Source organism: Epinephelus lanceolatus, chromosome 1 (assembly GCF_041903045.1).
Source record: "Epinephelus lanceolatus isolate andai-2023 chromosome 1, ASM4190304v1, whole genome shotgun sequence".
NCBI lineage: Eukaryota > Metazoa > Chordata > Actinopteri > Perciformes > Serranidae > Epinephelus > Epinephelus lanceolatus.
Window position 1 is genome coordinate 42,487,910 of NC_135734.1, and position 19,928 is coordinate 42,507,837.

A 19,928-nucleotide genomic window follows, 5' to 3' on the forward strand; every position below is an offset into this window, starting at 1 on the left:
TGGATAAATTGCTTTGAGCGTCACACACGCTGCAAAAAAGCTGATAAGAGTATCTGAATTTGATCGGTTTGGTCAGATAACATTTGAAAAGTTTACAAGAGCCGCACAATAAAATAATTGTATCCACATTCAAGTTAGCATAAGGCCTAACCAGAAGGCAAATTAATTGGTGGAAGTCTCTTGCCCACATGCCCACTTGATGAAAGATAATAAAAGAAGTAACAGTAGCTATTTTTAAGAGTTATTTACCTTAAAACATGACACAAAGTACGGTAAACATTTTCATTTTTTGTGTAGGTTAGGATGGAATCGGTTACTGAGGTAACCAAGTTAAACACACACACACACAGCAGGAGCGGGATTAAGAAAACAGTCCTGCGTAGGACCAGTCCAGTGTATCCTTTGCTCACAGAGATAAGAAAGGAAGAATTGAAGCACCTTTTCTTAGCATGTAGAGAATTCGAACAGCTCTTATCATGACTGCTATTCGGGTCGTTTCACTGAGTCAGAAACCTCCCAAAGCAAAAAATACTATTCGACTGCAGCCTTGAAGCCAGCGCCGAGGTGTGTTCAGCTGAAGTTCCTCTAATGGCCACTGGATGGTGCTGTGATAAAACTCTGACTGTGCTAGCGTCTCATCCATGAGTAGATGCACACTTCCTTCTGCGGGTTGGTGGGTGTAGATTGGTAGAAAGAAAATAGTTCCTTCATCAAACTGCTCACAACAATATCTTGAATATCCGGGTCATGATTTCTGTAAAGAGACATTGTGGTTGAGCGCCACAAGTTCAGAGCGCCATCTAGTTCCATTACGCCATGTCCTAACTGGATATGACACAAGAATCCATCAGCAACTAAATCAGACAGATTGCTTTATTTTCAATTAGACTGTCCTAACTGCCCGTGAGCGACGCAATAAGACGGGATGCAGCGCACCGTTTTAGGCGAAACTTTTGTTGGACGCCCCATTTCTATTTTATTTCTGTTTTTTATATATAAAGCACCACAATGGATGAGGACGGCTGATATCTCCAACACTCAACTACTTACACTACAACAATCTAGACTGATAAAAAGGTAAGAGGAAAAATATGTACTTTTGATTTCAGGGTGAAGTGTCCCTTTAAATCTACACTACTGGGACCAGAATCAGCTGATAGCAGAAGAGGTGACTGTATAGTTAAGTTAAAGGTTTGGATTTACTCTGTGAAGTCTCTCTTTAAAATTTTCTTCTTGATGATGTCAGAACAGAAAGGCTTTCTGTCTGAAACAGAGACAGAATATTCCATTAGTTTAAACAATGATCAGCTCAGTGCAGTTTATATTCGCCTCTGATTGGTTCAGGAAATTCAAAACAAACAGAATGTTTTCTTTCAACTTGCTCATAGTGGCAGATGGTTTAACCTCTCTGGTCATGTCTAACAGCAAACTGATTCCCTACAAACTGCAGGATCCCAACAGAAGAGGCCGGTAAGTTAAACACACAAATCAATATGTATGAAGAACAATTTTTTATAATGACTGTTAGTTGCACACATACCTCTGCCTTTATGTTACACCAGAATACTAGTGTGAAGTCATGCTAGTGTCCTGCAGAGGCTGCAGTGTTTGTTACAGCCACAATATAAACAAAACTCAACATCCTTATGATTTATCAGTTTGTCCCGAGGGTGGCATTAAAGGAAATGTCATGGGGTTATGGGGTTTGAAAAGTCTTTAAGAAGTGATTCGAGTGATCAAAAAAAAAAAAAAAAAAAATTCCTGGAAATAGCATTTTTGTGTCAAGAACAGTGTTAATCTTTTGAGAAGATACTCTTCTCACCTCAAGGTCCTTGTAGTAGTTTCTTTTTATATCACATGATCTTCATCACCAGATGCAGTTTCTCAGTTGTTCTGGTTTCATAGAAGCTCAGATACACAGTTTTCCCTGAGCATTTTGAGGAGGTCTTATCTACAGTGGCTTGGAAGTTAAAGTTTAAAACTTCATTTTCTTAGGAAGACTTCATGATACAGTAAAAGGCTCCAGGGCCACCTACAGGGCTTTTCTTGAAGCTAAGCTGGGCCTAACTTGGCGTTTTAAGTCCAACCTCACAGTTAAGCCACTGTCCAGGCTTGAACTGTCTTCTTGGTTAGACTGGGCGTAAATCTCGCCTTTGGTCAGGAGCAGGTATATTGTCAAATTTAGCTGTTTCTGTGTATTACCAGTTATACACAACACAAGAGCCACAAACTTTTAACAAAAACCCACGTTAGCATTCCTGCTAAAGTCTCCTTGTTATCTAGCTAAATTAGAAACATGACCACACATTGTGTCCTTTTCCTCAGCTTGTTGAACGAGTGATCAAACAAATGCTCACCGGTGAAGAGTGCACTGCCAATGTCATCTATCAAGCTAGTTAGCTAGCTAACTAATTAGCTGGTCAGATGCAGCATTAAGCAGGCGCATATAAATTTACCTGCAAATGTCACCTCAGTTCGTTCAGATGCGAAACACACAAAAAATCAAACCTGTTCCTAACACTTCAATGACAGACGAATGTTTCTGAGTCAGTGTGTAAACATGCTTGACACAATTTGAGTTTGTATTTAATTTGAAACGTGCAACAATTTCAGGCGAAAAATACAGTACTTTGTGTGCAAAGGAGCTTTAATGTACCTTTTTCCCCAGTGTGTAGTATTGAGGAGCAGAACCCTTCCCCGCCCCCTGTGGTGTGACGATGACCTCTGAACTCTTCATCGTATCCCTGGTGGTTCTGCTGCTGGTTCTGATGGTTCTACTGATTCTCTGCTGGATCCTCAGACACAACAGAAGCAGGTAAGAACCCACAGCTGCCTCATACACACATCAGCCACTGAAATCTGCTTGAAAGAGTCTTCGCGGGGTGTCCAGTCACTCAGTGGATAGTGTGGGCCTTGCTGCATGTCATCTCCCCCTTTCATGCTTGACCTGTCCTGTCCCATAAAGCCAAAAGTCTTAAAAAAGATTCTTCAACATTAATTCAAAGTTATTTTTTCAATACTCACATTTGAATTCTGAGTGTGGATATTTAATTTGAGTGATGTTCCTGTTCGGCCTGTTCCAAATGAGTCGTGTACAGTCTGCAACCTCTGAGCTCATGTGTAATGTCGTGCAGGTTTGCGATTGCCCTAAAACAACATCAGGTTCTGGTGTTCTTTGATGTTCTGGTTCAGACTTTTGAACCGTCTCCGTTGTTTCTGATTCCTCAGGAACTTCGCTGAGCTGCAGATCTCAGCAGGACAACCAGCTCGCATCCTGACCATCAGAACCAAACCAGACCACGCCCTACAGCTGCTGGATCAACTGCTGGAACGAGTCTTTCTCCAAGTGGAACCCGGGCCAGTATCAGAAGAGGAACTTGGAGAAGAACCCATGGCAGAACCTGTGGAGGAACCAGGGGGAGAATATAGATCAGATTCTGACCCAGACTCAGAGGTTTCAGCATCTTCTCTTCCCAGGAAAGGTGTGTTAAACCAAACCCTCTCAGGACAGTCCAAAAATATTAGCAAACATTAAGAGTACTACAACTTAAATGTGTGATGTCACAGGGTGTAAGGTCTGGAGCTGCTCCACAGACAATGAATTAGTAAAGTGGTTCTAGATGATACTGAGAGCACCCTGAGTATTACGGTACATTTTCTGTTCCTCCTGAGTTTTAAGTCATTTTTCTCATTCTCTAGTCCCTGAAACATGGGTTCAGTCAGCAGCAGCTCCACCTGCTGGCGCTGAGATGAACTACAGCTGTTACTGAAACTGAACCTTTGTATTTGGAGCTCTGACAAAACTGTGAAAGTCTGAATTATTAATGTTTAAAGTAACTGACTGAAACTTGATGTAGGTGTGTTTCTCTCCTGCAGCAGTGAATGTCCTTCAGAACAAACTGTGGAAATGGATCTCTGTTACAGTTCCTCCTGCAGGTGAGAAAATGAGTGTGTGGATCAAAACTCACATTTCTATTTACATAAATAAATACTGTTTTTAGATTTTTTTTATTTATTTATTTATTATTTTATTATTTATTATTTATTATTTATTTTAACTTTTGTATGCATTTACCTCACAGGATTTCCACTGCTATGATTAGAATATTTCTTATTTCTGTAATATCTTTATTTATTTTGGTGAAACTTAATCATGTCTTGCGAATCAATGATTATTTCCTGCACTCCAGCCACTTCTCCTCCTTCTCCTGTCGGTCAGGATCAAACTGATGACCTCTGCCCTCAGCAGTCAGATGCATCCCAGCATGCCCCTCTCTCCTCTCAGGGTGCTTCCTGCAGTGCATCCTGGGAGGAGGAGCAACATAATGAGTCACAACTTTAGAGAGAAATAAAGGAATTGAATTTAGGATAAAGGCCTTTTATTTATATGAGTAACATTTAACAACACACTCACTGACTTCTGAAAGATGAAACTGTCAAATAAAACTCATTATGTTGATATAAATACTGAAAAATACTGTGTTTATATGAATTTTATCTTATGTTGTTCTCAGGTCATGAAGACTCAATTTATTCTGAAAGACACAATCAGTCATTTCACTAACAGGATGTGTCCATATATATAACTGAAGAGTCTGACTGACAGCAGATGGCAAACCAAATATCATTTTAGTGAAAGATGGCAGGACGGTAAAATTAGATGAGGCCGGCAGAGACTATTTGCCACTCAGAGTTAAAATATTTCAACTTTTTACCATCCTTAGCAGCAGAATTTACACCTGGATGTTACCTAGATCCTTCACACAAGGTGAACACGTTTACTCTACCTGTTCCACAGGCGCTCCCTGTACCGACAGGTTTAACTGTGGTTTAGGCTTAAGTCTAAAAGTTGATCCAAACACTACACTTTGTGCTTTTGATAGATTAAGAACTAAATTATTACTCCATGATTAAATGGTAACATAACCAGCTGCAAACCAACAAAACCATGTATCCAGATTTTTTTTTTAAAAGCAGTTAAGAATGAACAAATAAAACCAGTTTGACCTCAGCTGCTCCTCCCTGTCAGTCAGTTCTATCAGTCCATCTGCAGAGGGAGTGATGGAGCTGCTGCTGGAGCTGGAAGCAGCTGGCTGGACCTGATAAAGGAGCTGAGGATCAGTGACCGTGCTTCTGTGCTGGTAACCGAAAGGAAACATATCGTAGGCTCGTCCAGCTGTATTGGATGAGGTGATGAAGATCTGGAGGGAAACTCCTCCTCTCAAGTTTTAAACTTTTAAACTGAGGGGGTGGATATAATCTGAACATCTGCGATGTGTTGAGTTTCAGTAAGAGGGACTCACGCTGACACAGAGGAAGTGATGTGGGTTTCTCTGTAATCTAATTTTCCATGTGGGCTCATGCCAGAACACAAAGGGTGGGCGGGAGCAGTTGTTTAAGAATGATACTCATGGTTAATCCAAATTAAATTCTGACTTTCCAAGTGTCTCATAATGACTTTTAAAATCTAATTTATAAGAAACAGGTCATAAGTTTGACTGACTGTCATGATTCTGTTTTTTTTTTTTTTTTTATCTCCAGGATTTTGTTTGTTCAGTTTTCTATTTGAATTCTTCCCTGTTTCATGTTCAGTCATGTTTAAGCTGTTTTCTGTTTTATTTTGTAGATTCACTCCTTATGTGTCATATGTGCTTCTATTTCCTGTTTTCCTGCTTTAGTCTGATTAGTTTCACTCACCTGTTCTTTCTCCTCGAATTAGTACTTTTGCCTCATTTACCCAGCGACACACCTGCCCTGCGTTAGCCTCAGACTTTTTCCAAATCAGCTCCCTGCCTGTCCTTCTGCCTCATCCCTTTATTTATTATGGATCCTTGATTTGGTTGTGTGATGTTCACTTGCTGTTTATAATTTTTTTGAGCTCCTGTTGTCTCCTGTGTTTGGGTCCACCTTCCCCACAACACAGAGCAGACAGTCTCGCAATTTTGACTTAAAATCATAAATGATGGGTTTTCAGAATTAAAGGAGAACAGTGATGATGTATAGCTGAAGTTGGATTCACAAAATACAGATTGCAGATCTGCAGAAGCAGAGATATCCTGACTTTCAGTCCTCAGTAGGGATCAAGCTCTAAAAACACAGACCCATTGGCCATGTTGTAAGAGCCTTTCCTTGGACCCTCCTATAACACCCACATCTTTCAAACTCCCCACCTCCAGTTTGTAATGCAGACCTTCTGTTCTCTTATTTTCTCAGAAATGACAAAGCTTCAGCTTGGACAGCTGTTTCACAGGCTGACTAACCATCACCAGTAAGTTGATGTTTAAAATTAGTGGAATTGACCTTTAATATTCCAAGTTAAAATGAGCAAGCAGCAACCACCAGGCAGCCAGGCGGACACAACCCTAACCAAACCTGCTAATATAAGTCTGTGTGGAGATTTTGAAGTGTGAGTGCGATCACCTAAGTAAAAAGGAGATGCAATCAGTACACGCACTAGATGTGTTCACCCCAACATAACCGCTCAGCTGGATGGCACCTGTTGCAGCAGTATGATACCCCACAGGTGAGGGTCAGTTTGAAATGCTGCCGGTAATGATAAAGAGCTGGAAATTCCCCATAGGGTCGGAGGGAGGGGTGGTGGATGGGTCCAACAAACCCTGGACTTTTACCTGGGAGCCCTCTGTTCGCTTCCCGTATGAATATAGAGTCAAACCATGATGTTTTTTTTCCTAAATCTAACCACCTGATTTTGTTGCCTAACCTTAACATGTGCTTTGGTTCATGTTTGGTTGTTGACCACTGGGGTACCCTCCTCTGTATAATATCCTACTTCCTGCAGGCGAAGGCTTCTCTGCAACATGACTGGAAAAAAGGTGAAAAGACAGAGGGGCAAATCATCAAAGACACACACAGACACAGCCACACACTCTTTACCACAGATGGTGTATATTGTCACTATGAACGGTAGAAAATTGAGTTAATGGCAGCGCGGAAATGTGATTGCCAGCACATGTGTATTTGCCGTCCTTCTTCATAATAGTAAAGCAGGATTTATACTCATGCGGCAGACCCTATGCTGTAGCCTACACACGTGGCCTACACCGCAGTTCCACACAATAAACATGGCTTGATTTCAAACACAAGTACACAAATCAGCTTCACTATAACTCGCAGCGTTCCCAGACAAAGCACTTGTCTTTATTTGGACATATTCAGGCCCAATCTGCATTTTTTTCACCATTTAAGTTCATTTTTAGTAACTCTTATACTTAAATTATTTCTGTTGTTACTCTAATAGGCACTGTTTTTTGCTTTTTGGTCATTAAACACTTTATATCTTGTATATTTTGAATATTTTGACTGACACTTAACACTCCATTGTTTTAAAACTAGGCCCAGTGTGTGACTGTGACCGAATCAGACCACTGGTTGTTCTGGTCGTTACTGGTTTGTGAACGTTAATTTGGGATAAATAAAGTTCTATTTAATTAAACGGAATTAATTTGTAACAGGGTGTGACTAATTTATTTACAAATATTCATTTTGTGGGTGAAGTATTCCTTTTAATTCACAAAACGTTTCTATATCAAGTGTGGAGTCTCTGCTGGTAACTTACTTCTTTAAATCCCATGAAAACTGATTTCTCCCACTTGAAATACATAAATTGTGATTTATTTATTAATTTGTTTTTGACACATAAAGTAGTATTACACAAGAGGGTGTGCTTTAACGTTGTTTATGTCATGACAGTGTCGGTCAGGACCCAGGTGCTTGCACCAAGGTCTGTAGAGCCCATAACCATCAAGCAGTTCAGTTCAGTTCAGTTCGGTACGATTTTTTTCTGTTTCCACTGTGAAAAGTTGTGGATGGTACCAATGGAACCATTCCATACCGTCCCCATGTTTGGTCCCCCCTCTGTTGGGGTACCTAGCACACAGATCTGGTACTAAAAGGTGGAGCTGTGAACACTGCAGTCTGATTGGTCAGTAGAGGACGGTCACTCTACTCAGGGCTGAGTTGTGTCTGGTTTTGAGGCTCATGTAACCACTGTTCATACTGTGGAGAGTTTTATTAGGGTCATGGAGGCAGCAGGCCGAGCAAAGCACCCCAGATGTCCCTCTCCCCAGCGACACTTTCCAGCTCCTCCTGGGGGACCCCAAGGCGTTCTCAAGCCAGACAAGATATGTGGTCCCTCCAGCCCCGGGGCCTCCTCCCAGTGGGACATGCCCAGAACACCTCCAATGTGAGGTGCCCAGGATCCTGATGAGATGCCCGAACCACCTCAGCTGACCCCTTTCGACAGGAAGGAACAGCAGCTCTACTCTGAGCTTTTTCCAGATGTCAGAGCTCCTCACCCTATCTCTAAGGCTGAGCCCAGCCACCCCACAGAGGAAACTCATTTTGATTGCTTGTTACTGCAATCTTATTCTTTCAGTCACTACCCAGAGCTCATGACCATAGGTGAGGCTTGGGACGTAGATGGACCAGTAAATCAAAAGCTTTGCCTTCTAGCTAGGCTCCCTCTGCACCTGGATGGTTTGGCACAGCACCCGCATCACTGCAGATGCTGTGCCAAACCACAGATCTATCTCAAGCTACATTCTACCCTTGCTTGTGGACAAAACCCCGCGATACTGGAACTCCCTCACTTGGGATAGTAACTCACTCCCAACCCAGAGGGGGCAATCCACCGGTTTCTGGCAGAGAACCATGGCCTCTGTTTGGGAGGTGTTGACTCTCATCCTGACCGCTTAACACTTGGCTGCAAATCGCCCCAGTGCATGCTGGAGGTCATGGTGTGATGAAGCCAACAGAACCACATCATCTGCAAACAGCAGAAACGCAGTTGTGAGATCACCAAACTGAGCCCCTTCCTCCCCTCGGCTGCACCATGAAATCCTGTCCATGAATATCATGAACACAATCGGAGACAAGGGACAGCCCTGACGGAGGCCAACACCCACTGAGAACATGTTTGACTTTGTCCCATGAATGCGGACACAGCTCTCACTTTGGTTATACAAGGACCAGATGGCTTGTAGCAGCGACCCGAGTACCCCTGTTAAGCGAGAGGGTACTTGCTCCAGCTCTAGTTGAGGGTGAGAGGCTGTCAGTTAATAGTTTGTCGGATGCAAGGAAATGAAGATCTGCTTACCTGAAACTTCAAGTACTGTACTTATATGAAATGTCTGTAGAGGAGCGCTTCGAAAGATGATTGGTGATTTGAAAGTTTTTAAGGAAGTCTTTTCCAGTTTGAAAATTGTTTGACTCCCTGACGAAGGCTTGTATGCCGAAATGTGTCGGAGCTTTTAAAGGTTTAAGATGACCAAGCCATAACAATAAAGACTTTTTAATTTTTCCAAAGAGAGTGCCTTGGAGTTTCCTGAGTTTTACTGTACTTATATGCTTCCACACCTGCTACTTTCTATTGAGGTTGTGGTAACTGCAGTTTAAGTCATATAGCTCTGGGTATCCAGCAACCGCTGCCACCAGTTTCTTGTGGTTTACCAACTGTAAACTTGTTGTCGTGACCACCACAGAAGGTCCGCCTCTCGGATCATCCAATTGGACAGTGGGGAAAAGGTGGAGATAATGTGGGCCATTTTTCCACTCTGAGTTGAAGTTTTTTCAACTTGAGGAGTTCAGAGCGCTCCGGCAAAAACGCCAGGTGCTTAGAGCGCAGAAACGTGAGGCACGTTGCAATGCTAAAACCATGGGCAAAAAGCTTAATTCTCATTAAAAACAATTACAAAAAGCTGCCTCCAGCTGCTAAAATGCTTTCTGTGTAACCGGGACCTTAATTAGCCTACCTGTAACAGCTAGGTAACTGGTACTCTTGCCACTTAGTGCTTCATCAGCGAACTAGTTAGTTAGTAAACTGGTCCTTTGTCAGCTAGCCAGTGAACTGTTTCATTATCAGTCAGCTAATTAGTAAAAAACTGGTAGTTTGCATCATTAGTCCTTTTTCTTCATTAGCCAACAATACAGTATCCCTATAAGCATGTCCTATGTACAAAAAGGAATAAAAAATTGTGTAGCTCTCGAGTTCATTAATAAAGTGAATATTTAAAGCTTTTATCCAGTTGATTAAGTTTTCTGTATTTTATGTTGACGACTGTAAAAAAAAAAGCTCATCTGTAATTGGACCGAAACTCCAGATAGAGAAAAATTATATCATGTAATATTTTATATGTAAACTAATCTGTCCTGACTGAACTCTTTCATTAAGTCAAACTGTGTTTTAGGTCAAACAGGAAATGACCAAAAATGTTCCCTAAACCAACTCACCCCTCCACACTGATAAAACACACACACACACACACACACACACACACTCACACACTCACACACACACACTCACTCACTCCCTCCTCTTCAGTTATCTGTTTCTCCTCTGCTGTCGCTCTGACACACACACTGCACACACACACACACACACACACACAGAGGGAGGTAGATAACTCTGTGATTCCACTGCTGAATTTTTAACGCTGTTGTGGAACTTTTTTTTTCCAGGCGGGTTACTGTGGCACCAGGGTACTGTTACACCGACAGAGACAGAGAGACAGGGTCCAGTTCAGTTCTGTTGTTTACTGAGGCTGGACGGACACAGGACTGTTCATGGGGTGCACGGTAAGAGACACGTATCTGTCTACTGCATGTTATTTTCTGCTCCAGCTTTTATTATTTTGAGTATTTTATCTGTCCCTTTATAAAAAAGCATGTGTGAAATTTATGTTTTCATACATTCATTATCATAAAGTCTCTCACTTGTGAAATGTGCTGAAACAATTTCACATTATATCAACACAGATATTTAACATGCATAAACATCAGTTTTAACATATAATACCACATGTCCAACATATTTCACATTTGTTAGATTTACACACAGGCACATTTGACATTGACAAGCATTCAAATGATATGGGTAAACATGTTTTTCTGACATGTGACACGTAAAGTAAATGTGAGAACATAAGTTTGTTGCTCTTATATGCTTGTAAGGAGCTTCTCACTTTACTAAAAGCACCTGATGTAGTTCATTTACTATTTTCAACTAGCTGTCATTCATACTGTAGTCTGTGTGACATTTTACTGCACATGAGAGACCTCTGACCTTTGACCTCCTGACTGTCCAGTGTTTGTAGTTTTGTTGTGGATAAATAAGGATACATTATCAAAATATAATTACTGGTGATGCACAGGTATTTTGAAGGATTATTTAAAGCTGTACCCTGCAAAAGCTGGAGCCATGACCTGGTCTAACTCGCCCTCACCACCAAAGACTGTCGTACTTGGCACCTTTGAATACCTGAATTATTTATTGTAGGAGGTTTGTTTGTGTGCCTGTGTTCTCTTATGCATGCTAGTGGTCCTCATGGGTCCATTCGGTATCTCGTAACCAGGATTCAACCTGGAGCTCGAGCACCAAATCATATTCAGTGTAATCAGTTTTTTGTTTCTGAGTTTAACTGTATGTGCACAGTTATTTAAACTGATTCTGGGTCCAGTCTACATTGTTCATTGTAAGAGACCTACAACATTTTGTTTCAACATTTTCAACGCAACAGTTGTTTTATTTAAAAAATGATAAGAGAAAGAAATGTATGTGATAAAGTGTGCTCGCACAAAACACTACTGTGCTCTTCACAACACAACATAAGGCATGCTCAGTGTCATCGTGAATGTAAAGAGATGTCACAGGAAATGTGCTCTCAATGTAAATACCGGAAAAAATGTCCTCTGCTACTCCTCTGTCATCAGTCTCTCTTATCTCTCCAACAGTTTCCATCACAACTCTTAATAAGGAACGACTTGTACCTGCTCAGACGGGTTTATTCTGTCTTAACTCTATGTTACGACTGTCATGTGTGGTGTCCTGTTTTTACCCCCTCAACCCTTTTCAAACTCAGCTATAAGTTGGTGCAACAGCATGTCAGTAAGTCTCTCATGAGCTGGCTAGGAAACAAACAGTTAGAGTACAGTATCTATGTTCTTTGGACCAACAAAAACCCATGCCCCCTTCACACCACACACTACTATTAAGATACTAAAACAGAAATCAGATGAAGTTATATCTTAAAAGAGTGATGCCAGCTTCGTACAAAACACACGAGAGAAAGCTTAGTCACAACCACTCTCTCAATTGAAAATAAAATGATTTAGTCTTATTTTCAAAAACACACAATAATATCTGCTACAATGGGGGTTTTGGTAGATCATGGAAAGAAGCTCTGGGGTCCAGTTTACATCCAAAAACTGCACATTCTACCATGTTTGCTTTCAGGATTATCACTATGCTAATGCAAACTAGCGCTCTCTGATAAGTCTGCTCTGCACTGGAGGTTTCAGGTTTCTTTGCCAGTGTTGTGCCGAAGTCTGCTCCCATGTTAATACATGTTTCCCTGTTAGACAGCGATTGGTTATCATATGACGTACCTAATCTAGCTTTGCTCGGTGTACATCTCAATCTCGTCTTCATTTTACTTTCATTACAAAGTTGCCTAGAGTTGGTTCGTGTTCTCACGGCAGCATTTACAAGCGGACCAGATCAAATGCCTTGCATGAGAAAGCTGCTCTTGATTGGTCAGAATTTCCATGCGTGAAAAATCCAGGAAGTAAAGCAAACGTTGAAGAAGAGTACACTTGCAAGATAAATGTGACACTTTCTAATGTCACAATGGAGGGACAACTACGCAGGTTGATTTTAGCGCTGCTCATCGTGGACTATATTGCTGTCATTGTTCATTTTAGTCAAACCATACAGTTTGAAAACGAGGCGCGGCTCCAACTAGAAAACAATGTTTTGATGCATTGGATGTGCTGAATGTGCATATTAAGGCAGTACAGGAGGAGGTGCACATTAATAATCCTCCAGGACTGTAACATGCTCATGTTTAACCCAAACAATGTGTCATGTGACTGCAGTTGGTTCAGATCCAGGTCGGAACACGTTCTCACCACAAACGAACCGCACCAGAGTTCGTTTGTGTTTGAGACCACCTCTTCAAGAAGGTCTCAGTCCGGTTGTTTTGGTGTATACCTGTGTGAGATTGCTATGTTCACACCTGCCCAAACTAACCGCACTTAGCGGGCAAACAAACTTGAGTTCGATTGAATCAAACCAAACAGAGCAGGTGTGAAATCACCCTCAGAGGGAAGTGCACAGACATCGCCCCCTTCAGTAGAGGACTGTGAAAACACTTCTCTTGCAACAAACTTCGCGCAGTTACAAGTCAGTATAGTCAAGGGCTGACATTTTTAAGAGACATAAACAGAAGAAAAACATATTTTTAAATGGAGGGGGACTTTAATGAAGTCTCTTGAGATACAACATCTCTGTCATAAGAGACACTTGCCCAGAAGTTCAAGTACAGCGTAATGCTGTACTTGAACTTTTGGTGAGTAGACCATGTGACCCAACACAAAAGCCCCTTTTTCACTGCCTGTTCAAGGCAGGGTAATGATGTGCCGTTATTGCACCTTGTAGTTCTGTATGACAGATATGATCGCAGAATGGGGGGACAGAGTTGTCTCGCCTTTGAGCCAGCAGCGGAGATAGCAACAGTGCCAAATCGATGTTGGTGTAAAAGCAGTGGTGTAGTGGAGGGTATACTCAGGTATATGGGGTATACCCACTTCTTTTTGTATCCAGTGACAGTATACCCACCTATCAGCAAAACAGCCATTGTAATATATAGGAGAGTATGCCCACTTCCTCATCGGCAACCTACCTGTCTACCTAGTAGTACACCCACCTCATCAACTACCACTACACCACTGTGTTAAAGGGACAGCTGGCAGGACGGGACGGGTGTGATGTTTTGACGTGTTCTTTGTGCGACCCACTGTTGGGAGATTTATAAAACAGGTAGCAGCAGTTAACAGCTAACTCAGAGAAGAAGAACAGAAGCTGAAAATGTTTGCAGACTGGGGAGACAGTGAGGTCCAGGAGCTCTGTGCTGTCCAAACAAAGGACGAGATCAACAGCCATATAACAGGGATGGTAAATGATTGTTATTGCCATGTTTTGCCATTGTTATTGTTAAGAAAGTGCTGCTAGGTGTGAATATTTCACGTCACATCACGTCACGCCTCTTTTGTTTTGAGAATACCAGCATGCTATCTGAAATCACACTCTAGAACATGATGCCAGCGTTATTTGGTTCTGTACAAAGAAAGCAAAGGCAGCATAGTAAAGGGTTATATTGCAGCCCTATCGTGGATCTCTGTGTAAAAAGGGCTACAGTGTCACTTCCTGTATGTTGCACCTGTAACCACAACAAACAGTGATGTCACAGTGTGCTGACACACCCTGGAGTACACTTCTACATCACTGTAGCAAGGTGAGAAGTTAATCTATTGGAGGTTGGCACCAATGCTTTGTCGTAGAAAATGTTTAAAGTCCAAAGTAAACCAGGCTTCTAAAACCTGAATCCTTCTGTCTTGTCCCTCAGGCCCGTCCTGTCCTGATGCAGTTACCGTAGCAACATGACCCTCAACACTCAGAGAGAGAAGGAGCCCTTGCGGCGGCGATGCAGCACACCGATCCCTCCTGCCCACTTCTACCAGCACCCGTCCTGGACTCGGGACCTTCAGGATCCGGTGCACCCCGCCAGCACCCAGCCAGACCCCGAGCAGCCGCGTCCACAACGCAGCCACCCTCCTCTGGGACAGTCGGCGTCCTACCACCCTGGAGACAAGTCCCTCCACTACCGCGCCCAGTGGAGTTCAGACTCTGACGACGATTCGCAAAGCGACTCAGACTGTGTTTACAGAGTGGTGTTGTTAGGCGACCATGGCGTCGGAAAGACCAGTCTCGCAGGAATCTTTGCTGGGATCACAGAGAAAGACGAACAACCTGGAGGTGGGATTTATGTTGGGTGTCTGGTTAATTCATGTGGTCTTGTCTTTCCATTTTGTCTCAGTGTCCGAGGTTTCTGTGGGAAAGGATTTCTATTGGTTGACAGCAGGGCTGCCCCCGATAGTCAACCAAACGTGCATGCCCATCAGCCACTTAGCACAATCATTACTGCTTTGCCCACAGCGTCATTAACAGGCTCGCTCAGTGTGACGTGCACTTGTAGATAAAAATATAGGCCTATATTAATGAAGGTTCATTAGTACAGTTTTGTATTTCTCTGTGATGTAGCACAGTGTTAACAATGTTACTGATACTATTCTTTCTCACACCTTCAACTCAAACCATTGTGTTGCACCGCCCAAAATATACAATGTAATAATTGAATTAATATCGTAAACATGCGGGCGACTAGTCGACTAATGGCCCTAAATGATGACTGTTGGTTGACTAGGAAAATGTCTAGTCAGGGGCAGCCCTAGATGACAGATCAAAATAAAAAGCGAACTTTTCTTCTGATAGTCTTACTGATGAATGTATTGAACAAACACATTACTGACTTTCTGCATGACAGTGAAACAGTGCCGATTTTCAACCAGCTCTGTGTCATCACAGTGTGTGCAGTTGAATGGTGTTTGGCTGACAGAGAGCTGTTTGAAAATCTGCCTCCCCCTGTGAACACTGCTGCACAGATTTTAACCTTTTTTTTTTTTAATCCAACAAATTAATGGAAGTGACCGACTGACTGAATCACTGCAGAACCCCATCGATGTTTTCCACCATGTTCTATTGTTGTGTTGTGGCTTTCAAACTCCAGTTCAGTCCTCAGTGCTCAGTTTCTGCGTTCTTGCTCTGACATCACAACCTTGACTGACCTGGCATCATCGATCAGCTCCTGTGTCACGTGTTGATTGGCTCCAGGCCATGATTGACAACCAGTATTGATCCAGTGGTAGTCTGACATGGTGTGTGGGGGCAGAGCCTGTCTGCTGTTAGCTTTCAGGTCGACTGAGCTCTGTGTCTGGGTTACTTTCTGCTTCACTTTCACATGTTTTGATTGTTGTTGTTGTAGCTCAGAGTCCTGATGCTGTTGTTTGCCTCAAGTTATTAACTGTGATGTCATTGTTGTTTACCAGGTTGTTGTTTGTCTCTTTTGATCACAGATATAATAGGCAGTTGTGATTTGTTGTTGGTGCTCCATGTTGTTTATTGTTTTTAGCTGTGCTAGTGGCATTGCTCCAGGGACAAAGATGTTGGTCGGTCAGTTCACGACTTTGGTCCAGAGTCACTGAAATATCTCAACAACCATTGGATAGATTGCCATGAAATACCATAACATTTGTAAATGCGACAACTCCATCAAGGATTAACATGTCTAATACTTTGGTTTATGACCAAACCGCAGTGTGCTTTGGTGCTAATTAGCAACTGTTAGCATTCTAACAAGTAAAACTGTATGATGAGCATTGTAAACATTACACCTGCTCAACATCACCTCGTCAGCATTTAGCTCAAAGCATCAATGTGTATAAGCACAGCCTCACAGCTGCGAGCATGGCTGCAGCTCCTCGGTCTTGTTGTTTATTGTTTGTGTTAATTGTTTGTTACAGAAGACACATATGAGCGGACACTGACAGTAGATGGAGAGGAGACCACACTCATCGTCATGGATACCTGGGAGAACGACAAACTGGTAAAGTGTGTGTGTGTGTGTGTGTTGATGAAGCACAGCTGTGAAGCATTAGGTGTCAGTTTTTAAGTAAAGGATTAAAGCTACATGGTGTCCTGCAAAGGGACCTTATGTGGCTGATGACTGATGTTCTTGCACTTTAATTTTACTTGAAATAATTCTGTTTAGATCATAAAATAAAAAGCCAAATAATTCCTTGTGCTAACAAAAGTATTATTTTGTGATCTCAGAAACATTAGTTTGTTATTTTGAGATCATAAAATGTCATTTACTGGGAAAGCTTTTGTTATTTACTTTTGGATAAACTTTATGCAAAGGTTCATTTTATAGAATACTCTCTAGAAAACCTGTTTTGTGACAATAAGTCAGAATTTGGGAGATACATGTTGTTTCTTTGCATAAAAATGAAATTGATTAAAAAAATGATTGAGTGTCAGGATCATTGTTAATGAGTTTGCGCGGTTGCTTACCTGTGTGATAAAGGCAGACTCCCTGTTGCTCCTCCTCCACTGCAGAGAGGCTTTTATTGTGGAACCAAAGCAGTTTACATTAATATAGTATCTAAACAGAAATATCATTGAGTCTCTGACAGAACAACAAATAAATGCAGATCGCAAAACAGTAACACTATAAGATAAAAATGAGAATATGAACATAGTAGAAGACATGTTGTTTTATTGTTAATGAGAATTAAAGGGCCAGTGAGCCTGTTTCATCAGACCATGACACCTGAGGCAAAGAGTTGGAAATCACAAATCACTTTTCAAACTGACACAATATTATGTAGTTCAGTTTAAAGATTCATAGTGGTTGACTAATTTATTAGTGTTTGTTAGGATGTTGGATTGTTTGTGACGCTGTGACATCACAGCATTCTTCTGACTGTTGAGCTCAGTCTATGTAGATTCAGTTGTCCAAAGGACAGAGGGATGTCGTATGCTGTAAAGCCCTGTGAGGCAAATTGTGATTTGTGATATTGGGCTTTATAAATAAAATTGAACTGATTGATTGACTATGCTGACATTAAATGGAACTCACGAGCTTGTGGTTATGACATGAAAATCTGTTGTTGTTGAAGGAAAAAAAATGTCAATTCATGGTGTTGTACTGACGTAGTACATTTATTTTCAAAGAGACTGTATGTAAATGTTAAATTTCCTAACTAACGCAGCCAGGGTGCATTGCAAACGTTGATATGTGACCAGGTCAGAGTGAGAATGTGTTCATGATATGATTGGCATTCAAGTGGTTCAAGTTATGAGAGCACTGCTGCTAGGCAACGGCAACATATACGCTACTGTCGGAGTCAGGAAGCCACCGAGACTAACGATTTAGCAAACAGTGGGTCACGTGATGCAGGAAATGCAAAGGCACGATGTCAGAGGAAAAAGATGAAGCTGTTGGGATTATCAACATTTTCCCCAGACACATCATAAAATTATGAAGAACAACTCCACACGACTGAAACTGAAATATATTAACTTAGCATTCACCAAAGAAATAACACCCATGGTCTGTACCATTTCTGAAAACATCAGCTAACATATCACAACTCATGAACTCAGAGCTTACATAAATTTTCTCACTACGAGGTTGTGATACCACAAGAGGCGTTCATATGGACTCATCTCATGAACACTGTAAACATGACCCCATTTGAACACAGCATTAATCGCTGCCATGGTTGGACCCAGAACACACACAAGAAACTACATGTCACAGCATTCTCCAGAGCAAACTTTCCAAGGAAGACCTTACAAACGTTGCTAGATCAAAGGATATTCAGGCTGTGCTGTTCATTGTGCTGCCGCCCGACTCTGATCAGAACTAGCAAAGTTAATCGTAGACTTTTAAAATATTAACTCATATGAAATATTGATTAAAATAGAAACATGTTTCTTGTGTCCATGTCTCTCTTCCTGTTAGGAGGGGGAGGACAACACCTCTCAAGACGACTGTCTAAAGGTTGGAAGTGCTTACGTCATCGTCTACTCTGTAACCGACCGCTCCAGCTTTGATGCTGCCGCTGAGCTCCGAATCACGCTGCGACGCATCCGCCAGGCCGAAAACCTGCCCATCATCCTTGTTGGCAACAAGAGTGACCTGGTCCGGTCCAGAGAAGTCGCTGTGGAAGGTAGGGGTCAAAGGTCACAGGGGTACATACATACACATATCGATAGGAACAAGTTAACGACAATTGTCTGATGTTGTTTTTATAATTACCCTCTTTCTGTATGTGTCTTTTCCCCAGAGGGCCGAGCATGTGCGGTGGTGTTCGACTGTAAGTTCATCGAGACATCGGCGTCTCTGCAACATAATGTGACCGAGCTGTTTGAGGGTGTGATCCGACAGATCCGCCTCCGTCAGGACGGTAGTGAGGCCATTCAGCGCCGACGCTCCATATACAGACGTAAAGAGAGCCTCACCCAGAAGGCTCGCCGCTTCCTGGACCGACTGGTGGCACGCAACAACCAGCGCATGGCGGTCAAAGTGCGGTCCAAGAGCTGCCACGACCTGGCCGTCCTCTGAAGAGACATGTCCTCCAGGAGTGGCAGGTTGGATCTTCTTTGACTTGTTGAAGTTCTCTCTGGGTGTGATAGCGTGGATGGTGGCGTCTGCGGTGATTGTCACACGAATCGACAATAAAAATGATCAGTGGCAAAAGGAGTCAGCTGACTGTAACGTGCGTCGCTGTGATCACAGTGAACAACTTGTTTTCCTGTTTGACCGTTTGGTCCCAACGTTTTTGTGACTTTTCCTACAGATGACGGAAAAAACTGACTGTGACGGATCGTAACTGTTGGGCTGATGGATGAGTGTTCAGTGTGTGTGTGTGTGTGTGTGTGTGTGCGTGTGTGTCAACAGGTGTCTGTTCAGGATGTTCTGTATTTTCCACTGTGTCCACTGTGCTGTTCTCCTGAGGTTTCTATTGTTTTCAGTTCAACACTGTGCAGAATAAAGTCTAAAATGAACAGTCCTTTCAAGATCGTGTTTTACAGATGTCCAGTAGCCTAATGTGTTCACACCAAATGAGATGCGAATTTTCGCGTCATGTTATTCGTACAAGTTTGACCGCTAGAATGTTTTCTGTTGTCATATATGTGAAATCTCTGACTGGAAGAATGAACTTCTTGTTTTTTTTAATACTTTTTATTGCCATCGTATAATTTCATGTATCTTACTCATGACGAAGCTCGTGTACTGATGACATTTCTTTCTTTCCTTTATTTTGAAGTGAGATATTATGTTAATAGCTGTGTCACCCAGTGATACATGCTTTTTTCGTCGGTGTCCTATGCCGCAAGTCACTGCCCAAGCACTGGATTTCAAAGACTTCGGAGTGAGACCTAGTCTCGCATGACCAGCCTCCCTTACTTCGGAATGGGAGTCTGGGGACATTCGTCTTTCGTTAAT

General features: G+C 42.1%; 1 protein-coding gene across 1 annotated transcript; it reads left to right on the top strand.

Annotated features, from left to right (window-relative positions):
* The first annotated feature begins 10,320 nt into the window (after window positions 1-10,320).
* rem1 (RAS (RAD and GEM)-like GTP-binding 1) lies at window positions 10,321-19,486 on the top strand. Its single transcript, XM_033625841.2, has 5 exons — window positions 10,321-10,593; window positions 14,421-14,830; window positions 16,435-16,517; window positions 18,441-18,648; window positions 18,766-19,486. The coding sequence occupies exons 2-5, from the start codon at window positions 14,455-14,457 to the stop codon at window positions 19,041-19,043; spliced, it is 945 nt and encodes a 314-aa protein (XP_033481732.1). The 5' UTR covers window positions 10,321-10,593; window positions 14,421-14,454; the 3' UTR covers window positions 19,044-19,486.
* The last annotated feature ends 442 nt before the right edge of the window (window positions 19,487-19,928 follow it).

What these genes read in the sequence shown, in the direction of transcription:
- rem1 (XM_033625841.2), top strand. Translation starts at nt 14,455, where the DNA reads ATGACCCTCAACACTCAGAGAGAGAAGGAGCCCTTGCGGCGGCGATGC. An exon ending in GAAAGACGAACAACCTGGAG is followed by an intron (nt 14,831 to 16,434) that starts GTGGGATTTATG and finishes TGTTTGTTACAG; the next exon opens with AAGACACATATGAGCGGACA. An exon ending in CAGAGAAGTCGCTGTGGAAG is followed by an intron (nt 18,649 to 18,765) that starts GTAGGGGTCAAA and finishes TCTTTTCCCCAG; the next exon opens with AGGGCCGAGCATGTGCGGTG.